The sequence below is a fragment of the Pelecanus crispus genome, chromosome 10 (assembly GCF_030463565.1).
Source record: "Pelecanus crispus isolate bPelCri1 chromosome 10, bPelCri1.pri, whole genome shotgun sequence".
In the NCBI taxonomy this organism is placed as follows: Eukaryota; Metazoa; Chordata; class Aves; order Pelecaniformes; family Pelecanidae; genus Pelecanus; species Pelecanus crispus.
In genome coordinates, this window is record NC_134652.1 from 3,499,678 (window position 1) to 3,511,794 (window position 12,117).

General features: G+C 39.4%; 1 protein-coding gene across 1 annotated transcript in view; it reads right to left on the bottom strand.

The window, feature by feature from the left end:
- DOCK1 (dedicator of cytokinesis 1) overlaps positions 1-12,117 on the bottom strand; it is a gene marked incomplete at its 5' end in the record, with an annotated part of 331,885 nt that overhangs the window by 129,612 nt on the left and 190,156 nt on the right. Inside the window, 2 exon segments of the mRNA XM_075717891.1 lie at positions 2,875-2,969; positions 9,699-9,800. Of these exon segments, the coding sequence (XP_075574006.1) occupies positions 2,875-2,969; positions 9,699-9,800 (197 nt within the window).

Consider the following 12,117-nt stretch of genomic DNA (forward strand, 5'->3'; position numbering starts at 1 on the left):
GGTTGAAAGAAGTGTAGTACTAAATTTTAACTAAACATGTATTTTCAAATCACAGAATCGTTTAGGTTGGAAAAGACCTTTAAGATCATCCACTCCAACCAGTAACCTAACACTACCAAGTCCACCACTAAACCAGTTAAGGGGAGACAAATAATTAATTCCATGTTTCCTGGCTTGGTGGCTGGATTATTTTTAATGAAAGTAAAACTAGAAGAGAATCATTAAGGTTGGAAAGGACCTCTAAGATCATCAGTCCACCATCAACCCAACACCCCCATGCCCACTAAACCATGTCCCAAAGTGCCACGTCTGCCCATTTTTTGAACCCCTCCAGGGATGGGGACTCCACCACCTCTCTGTTCCAATGCTTGAAATATTCCTTATAACACAGTCCTTCACACACGTTTCTCCGTTTCCTCTCTTCCCCCGTAGCTACGACTCTATCTCAGCCAGCATATTTTAATCCACTGTTAACTATCGGGAAGCAAAGCACTGCACGGAGCGGAGCTGCCTGGACTGTCTCTGCCATGAAGGTGAAGAGCCACCTCCGAAGGGACCGGTCCCACCTCCCTTACAACCTTATAACCGGTACCACCAGCGCTGCCGGAGGTCTCTCCGCCGCACAGAGGGAGCTTAGAGGTCTAACTTCCACTGAGGATTTTTTCCCTTCGTTTCACACCTCCAGATGTATATCATGCAGGGAAACAAATGAACTCACAAACACCTCTAAAGGTCCCTTCCAACCCAAAGCATTCTATGATTCTATGATTCTGGATATAGTAAAAAATTAGCTCACTTAATTTGGCTTATGGCACAGAAATACTCGATCTGCAGAAAGAAGTGCTTTGCAAGAGTGACACAAAATGGCGTGCTCCAAGTTCTTTCTATTGAGAGGACGTGGTAGCTTTAAAAGACAGAATTTGTTCTTAAATGTTTCCTAGCTTTGTTCAATAAAAGTTTATAGGGGTGAAAATAAATGGACCAGATGGACAAAAAGGTATTTTACAATGCAGCTTTCTGGTTTTGGAAACCACATTAGCTTCAACAGGAAAAATGAAAAGCACTCAAATCAATTCAGAGGCATTTACAGATGAGCTGGTGTAATGAAAATGAACTTGTAAATTAGAGATGAACAACCCCCTTTAGCACTTCTGCAGATACTCATCAACACCAGAAAGACTTGAAAAACGTTTTTGTTTTTAACTTTAAATATTACTCAAATACTCTATGGGTACTGAGGTTATTCAGTAAGAATCAAAGATCTTACCAACACATCCTGTTTCTGCTTCTTCAGGACTTACTGTTCAGCATGGGAAAACGATAAGACTATTTTTATGGATCAGAAAATCAAAGCCCCTACCCTAACTGCGGAGCTCTGCATCACACTTTGCATTACTCCAAATTTTCAGAGTGAGCAACTGCCTGGTAAGAATACCTTTGTGCTTTAAAGAAAAAACAGTGTGGAGGGAAAGGTTTTTTCTACACGTTTGCTCTTACATTTCTATGACCATAATTCCACAGTTAAAAACCAAAAAGATCAAATCTCCACCCAAATGAACACTGAGAGGTCGTTTGGCGATATCGTGAAGATAATATAAGGAATACCCATCTTCTTTACGTCTGGGGGAAGAGTCATCGCAATATTGTTCCCACCACTGTAAATGCCGTGTGGCTGGTTAAGTGGCATTAATAGTGCCCGAACACAGACCTTCCCAATCATATTTCAATCTCTTAAAAAATTCAGCAAAGCACAGAGTTGTTCTCCTATTCGAAAGGATGCCAGGTAACATACGCTGTGAGGGTTTCCAAAGCACCTGCAACACGACTCTCAAGACAGCTGGACTTCTTGAAGCAAAACCACTTCCAAAAATTAAAGAAAAAAGAAGAAACCCAAGGGGCTTTAGATCTTCCTCATCAGCTAATCTCCAAGGGCTCTTCATTTAAAGCAGCAGGTGCTTTGCAAGCTGCAGCCACGCAGAAGTGTGCGTTCACAACCAATGGGTATTGGTTGGTACTCAAAAGATGGCTGCATCTCCTAACTCACATTTATTAAGAATGGATTTTATTAGGCGGTTAAGGAGACTTCAGAAGCCAAGATTAAAGTTACAGTGCATTTTTATAACGCCAGTAGGAACTGTGGCTCAGGATTTTATATAAGTAAACACTGACAACTTTATAGCTATGGTAGCTACCAGTAAGCACAGAAGAGACTTCTCCAGGCAACTAGTAAATATAATGTTTTTTCCTTATACTTTCATCACAGTACGCATAAAAGCATTTGACACACTTAATAAATGTCACAAACATAAAATAATGCACAAAGGCGTGCTAAATAATGACAATGCTGCAATTATTGAGGAAGAAAAAAAAAAAAGGGAATTAGAAACTTTTGCAGCCTGTCTCTTCATTACCGGGCTGATGGAGTCTGGGTTTAAAATGCCCTTCAATTCTTTCTTGCTAATACCACTGAAAATATGCCAGAACATACAACTCCATGTCATCATATGATAACCACTAGTTTTTGAGGTAATACGCAAAACATATCACTTATCCCCAAAGGAATACATTTAATTATTGTAACATACATATATTTCCCTGCTGCATCTGCAGTTTAGTCCAAAATTCTGGTTCTCTGAATGATGCCACCCATAATTTGTGGTGGACTCCAAGAGCCCCAAAACAGGCCACTAAAACACTGCCCTGCAATCTCCAAAGCCAATTTTTAAATAATTATTTGCATCAGAGAAGGAAAAAAAAACCCCACCACCCTAGCTGCCGCATTGTGTTTTACTGTTTCCAAGCAACACTGTTGTTTCAGATCAAACACAAAACAGCCATTTCAGAAAGCTACAGTGCTTTTTCCTCTATACTTACTTATTCTGCATCATGTTCATTATAACCCAGTCGAAGGGATAGACATTCTTCCCAATGAGATTCTTGAACATGATGAATGTTTCCATCAGAAAATCCTAAAAGAAGAGAAAATATTTGGAAAAGACCACTCTTCTAGATCAAAAAAAAAAATACAAGTGATAGCGTCAGTTATTAATGCGTAGATTCAAAAGGTGTCTTACTGTTCTGCTTCATAAAAAAGCCATTATTCATTTACAACATACATGAATTCTACCAAGGCATATTTATATATGATGTACATAAACCCTAAAATAATTCTATTTAAACTTTTCAGAAATGGTAACAATAGTAATCCTACATCGTAAACAACCCATGGTATTAGTCAGGAACAAGCACTGGTTGGCCAGTTATCCCAAGGCAGTTTCTGCTGAAAAAAAATAATTTCTTTTCTACACTACAGACATAGTCTCACAGTCCCTTCTTGTGCAGCATATATCGCAGCGTACACGCCGCGACGCATGCCTGGAGTACGTTGGAAAGTTGTTAGAAGCGTACTGGTACACGGGAAGAGAAAAACCCAAAGATATTAATTTTAATCTTACGGTTACACTAAAAAAACTCCCCAGAGTCAGTTGATGAGTTTTCCCTCCCCTTGTGAATACCCTCCTGAAATGTTCTCTTGCCTGAAATCAAGATTATCTATTTATTAAAAAATATATGCTCTAGCTCAAAACCGGATTCCGGGAAGCGTGGTGGTGCACATCACCCCCGACCTGGGGTAGACGGCAGCAAGGGTTTGGCCACCCTGAACCTCGGAGAGAATCCTTCCCTAAAAGGAGCAGCAGTAACTGCCTCTGCAAGCGAAAACCTGACGCAGAACAAAGTTAGTTCAGTAGCATAAACCAATTTATTTCTACACAGATACAAACAAACATCTCTTTGGAACAGAAACCTCATATACTTTACAATGTAAATCATCTTCTACAATTTGGGAATCTATAATTGCTATCTAACAATTCGAGTAATATCAAACGCTCAGAGAAAGATAAAGGGGGAAAAAAGAACTTAATGCAAAAAGTCCTTGATCCACTTCACGCAGAGATAAAAATGAACTTTTATTGCAAGGTTAGAATATTTTTCCTTTGCTACAGCCTCTCAGTAATGGTATTTATCTCGTCTGTCTTTAAAATGTCAGATGCCTACCAAAAAAAAAAAAACCAACCCCAAATGTTACATTCACTGGACTTTTAACTAAGGCTGTTCTTTATGTAACCTTTTCAGTGAGAAACAAATATATGAAGTTCCTGCTCTCATAAGTATTTCTTCACATGTGAGAGCCAGCCTCTTCGTTGCATTTTATCTTTTGATTCGTCGTCCTGTTAAGATGTTTTTCCTGGCTCAGAAATTCACAGTCGGAGGGAGGCAGGGAGCTGTGGAGATCCTGAAGACACAACATCGAGATCACGAAACAACGCGAATTTTCAAGCTACTGAGCTCTGCACAAGGGTTCCTTCGGGATGCTTTGTATCCCAGCTCCTGGTACCCAAGGAGACACCCAGGCCAAAGAGCATAAGCAGCCATGAAACACACATTTTAACCAAAAAAAAAAAAAAAAAATGTGTAATACTAGTAAAATAACTCCTCTGCTATTTTACCGAAATCACTCCCAACAACACAACATCAGTAAAGATGTTCTGACATTAACAGGACTGAGATAAAATTCAGAACTGCTCGTGGCTAATGAGATGTTACTGTTGTGTAAGGCAAAATTCATCCCAGACACACACTCCACTAGCTCAGTAAAACGTGTCTTCATTTAAGAGATCAAACTGCATCCGTTACTGCTCATTTTTCATCTATTTTGGTGAAAGAGTTAGGTAATTTCTATTAATCACATTGCATATTTTGCTGCCCAAGCATTGCACAGCACTTCATTTGAGCGTGTGCTTTTTTTACAGCTGCAGGTATCCGGTGATTTGCTTACTGATGCTGCTTCACAGCTCAGTAAGTGAAACATCAGTGGAAGTGGCACCGTGGGAAGGGTCATCACCTATCCAAGAGGGCAGATTGGAGCTCACTGGGCTTTTTATTTTTCCCCTTAATATTTTATGAATACAGATGTATACTTTCCTGGTTTCTTGTAGTATACCTTACGCTTCATTTGTCACCGTTTTCAGCTATTGGGCCTCTGCACACTTTGCTGATCAAGCCACATGTGACGGTGGATGGATTTTCATATAATTTCTTGATGACTCGCGTTCGTTACTGACCCTGGAGGTTGTGCCACGTACGATTTGACCTACTTTGCTGATTCAGCTCTACATTTTAATCTACTGGTATTTACATTTTAATAGTCCTACTTTCACACAGGTACTTTAAATAATGCTCTATAACAACCGATCTAATTATCGATCAAATAAAAAGCTTCTCATGCTTACCTGTATTTTATGTATTCGTAATATTGCTCTCTTTTCCATTTTATCTTTCTTATAGAAAAGCAAATGGTTTATATGAATTAACCTCATATTATGACCAAAACCCAGCTTTTTTGGGGGAGGCTGGAAGGGGGAGCTATCAGTTCTTGCTGTGATGCTGTAGAGCCTGCTTATTTTCAGTATCCCTAGAAGCAGAACAAAATGTTCTGAACATTAAAAAATGATAAAAACCTGTACTAAAGGAGCAAGGGCTGCAACTCCTGATCTCTCTCCAACTCCAAATACAAATCCATGTATCATAGAATTATAGAATCCTATCTATGATTCTATGATTCTATGAACTCCTGATCTCTCTCCAACTCCAAATACAAATCCCATTTAATATCCCAAGGAAGCAAAATTCACAATAGATGGGACCCCTTCACAATTCCCATCCAATTACAGAAAGAAACCAGGGTAAGCTCAGCCCTGTAACCAGGCAGATGGTGGCGGAGGAGGCTTAGACAATTCCATCTCCCCTGGACTGCCGAGCACCACACCTGTATCACTATTTATATTTTTCACAAGCTGGATTTCAAAGAGGTTCTTCAATAAATTCTCAAGTTTAATAAAAATAGCTAGCTAAAACATGTAGGAACGCAATATGAAAAAACTTTAGGCCAAGGTGATGAAAATTTCCGCTTTGCTGAGTCCTGAGGTATAGCAGTCAGGAGTCAAATACGCTCAGCTACAGCTTTCCAGGACAACAGCTTAACCTCCGCTGAGCTCCGCTCCTGAGGCTGTCTCCGCAAAGCCACCCTCCACCACCGTGGCTGGCTCTGGCTGGGCTGCCTCCGCGGGGTCCCACCACCACGGGGCATCCCCCGCGACTCTCACGTCACATCCCGCAAAGAAGAGTCTGCTTAAGCCATATGGTCACCCGCTCACATCAGCGGTTCCTCAAAGCTCGTCACGAAAGGACGTACGACACTCACCAATGCACATACTCACATTAAAAGCCAAAGTCTACGAGTGCAAAGTATTAAAAGGGGAGAAGAAAATGGAGGTGCAGAAAACCGTAATCTGAAACACCCTGTGGAGTTTGACTTTCTACATACTTCACTGACTCCAGGACGTTGTCTTGAATGCCTTTAGGGAGGAATTCTTCTGAGATACTCCACGTGGCAGAACGTTAACATCTATTTTTTTGTCAACTAATACCACAGATGTCTCAACAGAATATAAATTTTACCAAGCAAAAAGGGGAGAGAGATCAGTTAGTCCCAGAAATAACCTCGCTGATCTCGGATGATGTTTCATCTCAGGATGATACCAGGTTTGGCAGTAAGAAATTCCTCTTTGAACAGAAATACCTTAATGAACCTAAACAATATATTCTGCAGAGAGATACAAGACTGGTTTTATTGCATTTCACCTCATCTTTTCTAAGATTTTTGAGGCCAAATAAGACCATTACAATAATCTAAAACTGACACCTACATAACACAGGCCATAAAATTTCCTCTAGCAGTTCCAACACTGGGCTTATAACTTCTGGTTGAGCAAGAGCACATGCTGAAGAAAGATTTAAGAGTCTCCAATGGTGAAGAAACAACCAGAGCTTCACTTAAGTTCTCCCTTTTTCTTGTAAATTTTTTTCAAGAAAAACCTATTCATTTCTGTTTGAATTGATCTAGTTTCAGTTGTAAATCACTGCTTCTCTACGCCTTTGAGATTAAATGGAAAACCCTGTAATAGGAGATGCGAGTATCACCTCCATATGTAGGGACGCTGGGTTTCAATGAAAACACTTCTGCATCTAAGCTCTAATGGGTGAGGGCACTGGCTCAAAAAATTGTCAGATTAAAATGAAATGGAAAAAGCACAAAAAGTTAAACAAAGAAGTAGAGAAGGGCTTTTTTTCCACGCAAACCATACAGTACCAAGGAACACAGACACACGGTACAGTTCAGCAGCATCCCACCACTGAAGACAGAAAGCAGAAGCCCTAAGAAGGAACGTGGGCAAACCTGAACCGCTCGAACAGCATCGACAACGGTAAAGGAGGCAAGGGTCCCGAGGCAGCTTCACGGGGCATCATTTCTGATGGTGCAACATCAAATACTGAACAAGACGTGGGTTTCAAATTAACAGTGAAATCTCATCTATGAAGAAATACTTATGAGAACAGTAACTTCCCGCTTGGTTCTCACTGAAAAGGTTATGTAAGTTTTTCTCTTGAACAGAGAAGCTGGGTTGGTATCTTCATCCTTTTGTCCTAAATAATGACTCGGTTTTATTTGTGTTCAAAAAAAAGGAAAATTAGTTTATGCACTGTAGTCTCCTTTTATCACAGGCTTAACAATATACTGCCACTACACCTCCACACCTTCATTTATATTACTCTTATTTTAAAGTCAGTTCAAGGCAGCATTATCTACCATCAACATATTATCCATTTACTGTTTTACCAGGTTACTATGTATTTTATTTCCCATTAACATACATTATCATTTAATCAACAACACTATTAAAACATTAGAAAGGTACATTTTAATTAAAGATATAAAAAGCATTACTGACCAAGTTTAGCTTAGCGTATCTGCTAATACAAACCACAGTCAAGTGGCGTAATGGTGGAAAACAAGCAGTCAAACAGTACACATGCCGACAGAAAATATGATTTTAGCAGTCCAGAGCAATTACAGCTACCCAACCCAAGAACATGCAGAAAGGGATGAATATACAGAGAGTCAGGACAAAAGAAAGAAGTGATCCTTCATGTATCCCAGTGCACCGCATAGCATGTAAATCAAACTCTTAAAACAAGCAATTATAAATAGACCACTTTCCAAATTTCAAATACATAATTACTCCCCTGTTTTCACCAAGAAAGGTCTGACCTACAGAACCACCTTTCAGATAATTTAGACAAAAAAAGTGAGACTTTAAAATAAACACTTTTATTGCCATTAGAATAATCACAGATTTCCTAACCAATATTTTTCTCTCTGCATTTTTTCGTTACAAGTTTTAAAAGCAAACTGCTTTTACCTTTTTCCTTGTAAAACCCTGTAATCAGTTTGCCTTTTCCAGAGCCAAATGGTTTGGACCACTTTAAAAGTACAGAAATATTTGGCTTGATTAACCTTAACACTCCTGTCTTTTCTGTGTGTTAAAACCGTTGTTTTCACTCCCCTAGCTGCATTTAGCTTGGGAATGTTTTGTTATTAGTGGAAAACCGACTGAAGAGAATTATCCATGGAAGTGCTCCGAGATCCCGAAGCAGAGTAACTGGGAAGCAACCCCTTCAATACTGCGATGCCCATCTGCAGTTCTTTGCAGCTGGGCTTTGTCTTCACTCTCTTGAATCATCAGCTTTGTATTTAGTAATGCCAGATCAGGTACAAAGAGACTGAGCACCAGATGCTCTAGCACCTTATCTGAAACCGGGCACGGGGCAAAGAGCTCCAATCTTGCAGAATATAAGCAGTGGTAAGAAGAACAGAAATTAAAGACATAAAGGAAAATGGAGGAAAGTCCAAAGAAACTATACGAAGAAAAGACCCTGGGTTTCGCTACGTTGGGTTTGGAAGGAAGAAGGGAACCTAAATAAAGGCCACCCTGAAGATAAAAATACAGGTGAAAGCTGCCTAAAACACCTAACAATCCCCAGTACCGGAGTGGGTAATGTAATAGAGCTGATCAGGCTTCAGGTCATCCGCTAATTGATGGATCTCAGCCAACAAGTTTGGTCGCTACTTTGCAGCATGCACTTGCCATATGGCAATGATAGTTTCAGGTCATTAGAGAGTTATCTCCTTCGCTATAAACTCTCTTCTATTATGCTCTAATTAAGTTGTGTTGTTGGCGTAGTTAGGCTACCGAACGACTCTGAGAAGACAAATTTCAATTATTATTGCTTATTTAACAATTAAGGGCATCTTTAAGGTTAAAACGTTTTGTATAAAATTTAAAGTGAGCGGATCTGTAAGTAAAAGCTATTTAAACAAACAAAATCGGGACATCTGGAAGATATAATGTTGAAAGTTCCTTTCCTCAAGAAAGCTTTTTTTTTTTTCCCCCTTCTCTCCTTAAACAAAACAGATTTTTAGTAATGGCTCAGCTCTACTATTTCCTAATGCTTTCTTTTAATTGCCTGAAATCCACTGTCTCAGTGCTTGCTTTTTAAAATACTGAACAGCTCCAGAGATGAGCTGTATTCCTGTTTGTGGCAGGAAGGTTAATTTTGTCCGCTGCATATTCAGAAAATGTAGAAGCCATAGTGCTTTATTAATTATTTTTATATTAAATCTGTAATGTCAAACACATTTTGTTTACATTTCACAAGTGTATTTAGCAAACAGTAACAGGAAAAAAACAAACACAAGCTAAACTATCTTATGAACAGCTAAAACATGTTAAACTTACCACAACATCTGACCTCATCTTTCCAAAAGTCTTGATTAAATGAGCGTAGTGATAGTCCTCCATTTGCCTCAAAATGGCAGTCATGCAAGCAACAAAACTCCCCTACCAAAAACAAAACAAATCAATTATTTAAGATAGGGCAACACGGTACTTGCTATCAAAATGTAATTTGCTAGAGAGCACCACGCAATGCAGTGGATATAATTCTATCATTTAAATTCATTAATGGATATGCAAAATTCTGTCAAGAAAACAACATCTCAAAAAGTTTCTATTTCCAATTTCATGGGTTTATCACCATCTTCGCTGAAGATTTTGCAACATATTCTTCATATAAAAACTGCTCAGGCATTAAAGGCTTTGGAAGGTAATAAACACCACTCCTAAAAATATCACACAATATCAGGATTTGCATTTGGGAAGTCGATACTCTGCTCAAGGAAGAAATCTCTTAAAAATCATTATATTGAGCATCAGAGTTAAACCCCAAGTTTTAATTTCATTGAGTGGTATTTTCAGATACTGTGAAGCTTAAAAAAACAAAACAAAACAAAACCCAATAACTTCCATAAAACCAGAATAACATCTCTCTCTCAAACCACGGAAAAATTAAAAAGTGCCAAAAAAAGTTTAATCTTTTCTTCTGGCACATGAAAGTATCATGGTACCAACTCAAACCCGCTTCTATGGCTACAAGAGGTTCCGATCCCATAAATGACTTCTCTGCTTGTCCATCCTCCTTCTCTGACTATCTGCCAAAAGCCCGTTAACTGACTATGGTAATAGTGTCCAAGCCTCTTCTGGTCTTTAATGAAGAAAAAAAATGTTGGAAAAAACCAGCAGAATTACTCAGAAAATAAATTATTCTATATACGGTTTGATAAAATTGTAAATTCCCCTTTCTGTGCGGTTTTCAAGGTTATTCTATGCCATGCAGAGCCTGACAGAACACTCCGGAATTTTCCCTTCTTTCTAAGCATAGCACAGTTTTTATTGTTACCTTTAAGATCCGCATTATTTTCAATTTAAAGTATTTATTTCTACATCAGTCCAAGTAATTGAGATCAAATGCAAAATGACACGAGGTTATCTGTGTGTGTTATGAGCCCTCTTATTTACAGTCTAATTCCCCAGCCTCCACCAGATAAGCACTCCTTGAATTTGCTTCTCTCCTATGTAATGGAGTTTAGATCTGAACTCCTACATAACTGATTTTGTCCATGCCAGAGCATTATTCTTTCTACACGATGCAAAGGTACCTGACGAGAGTTCTTAGGTGTATGCAAACGGCATGAATATGAAAGGGAAAGGCCACCCGAGCCGCTGTTCCATGACATCAAAAGAACTTTATAACAAACTGTGACAAGAATGGAAGCTGTGGCTGTACAAAGATGTTTACTACTATGAAATGTAAATAAGACGGGATCATCTCAAAAATCTCAAAACGTTAATTGTCAAAACACCGTATAACAACCACTCTACACAACTGCAGAAGGGCTTATGCCTGCAAGAAAATATTCAATAGCCCATATTCAGTCCTATTTCCCCTAATGGTGTCATCAATCAAAGTGATGTTCCATTGCTAGTCAGAATTATAAATTTTTTAAATTGGCTGCTTAAGACTAGGCTGCAGATGTAATTCAGTCCATCACGTAAGGCTCTGCAGATGGTTCATAAATGCTCAGGAGAGCTGAAGACAAACTTAGTTTTGCTCATGGTATCTTTTTATAGATGCTCACCCACTTAAATACTCTGTAAAGTCCATTGCTTTGCAATCACATAAATGTATCTTTACCTTCCTTCACATAAACACATCAACCCCACATCTGCAAATCCAGCCCTCTCCAGGTAATCCAGCAGTCAACATACAGCCTCTGCTTCCTTCTAGCAAAGTAGTTTCTATAACTGGCTAATAGCTTTGGTCATATTTCTGTGTTTATCTACCCATTTGGTGAGTAATTCAAGTTAATCTACACAGCTGCAACAGTCAGAAGACAAATTTCATACCTGAGGAAATTATCAGGGCAACCTGGTATGCAAAAAAAATGAATGCGGAGCAACTGTTAAACTTTCAAATGCATTTTAATACTCATTTTTAGATAGAGGAGCTGCTAGAGATGCAGATGGATTTGATTGCCATCTCCTCTGCATCTACTGGTGACCCCTCTCCCCTCCTCCGGCTGCTCGCCGGGATGGCCGCTTGTACACGAGCCCTCTCTTCCCGCTCCAGCATCCCGGCTCCTGCCGAGGCAGCCCAACCCTCTCCTCGGAGCAGCGCGCCAATTCGGGGGGAGCCGCTATGACCGTCCCCACAAGCCAAGGAAAAGGATGAGTCACTGGAGAGCGAGAGATAATTACAGAAGGGTATCTTCTTAATTAGCATGGGGAGAATCGGAAAGGGCACATGGAAGTTCAACGT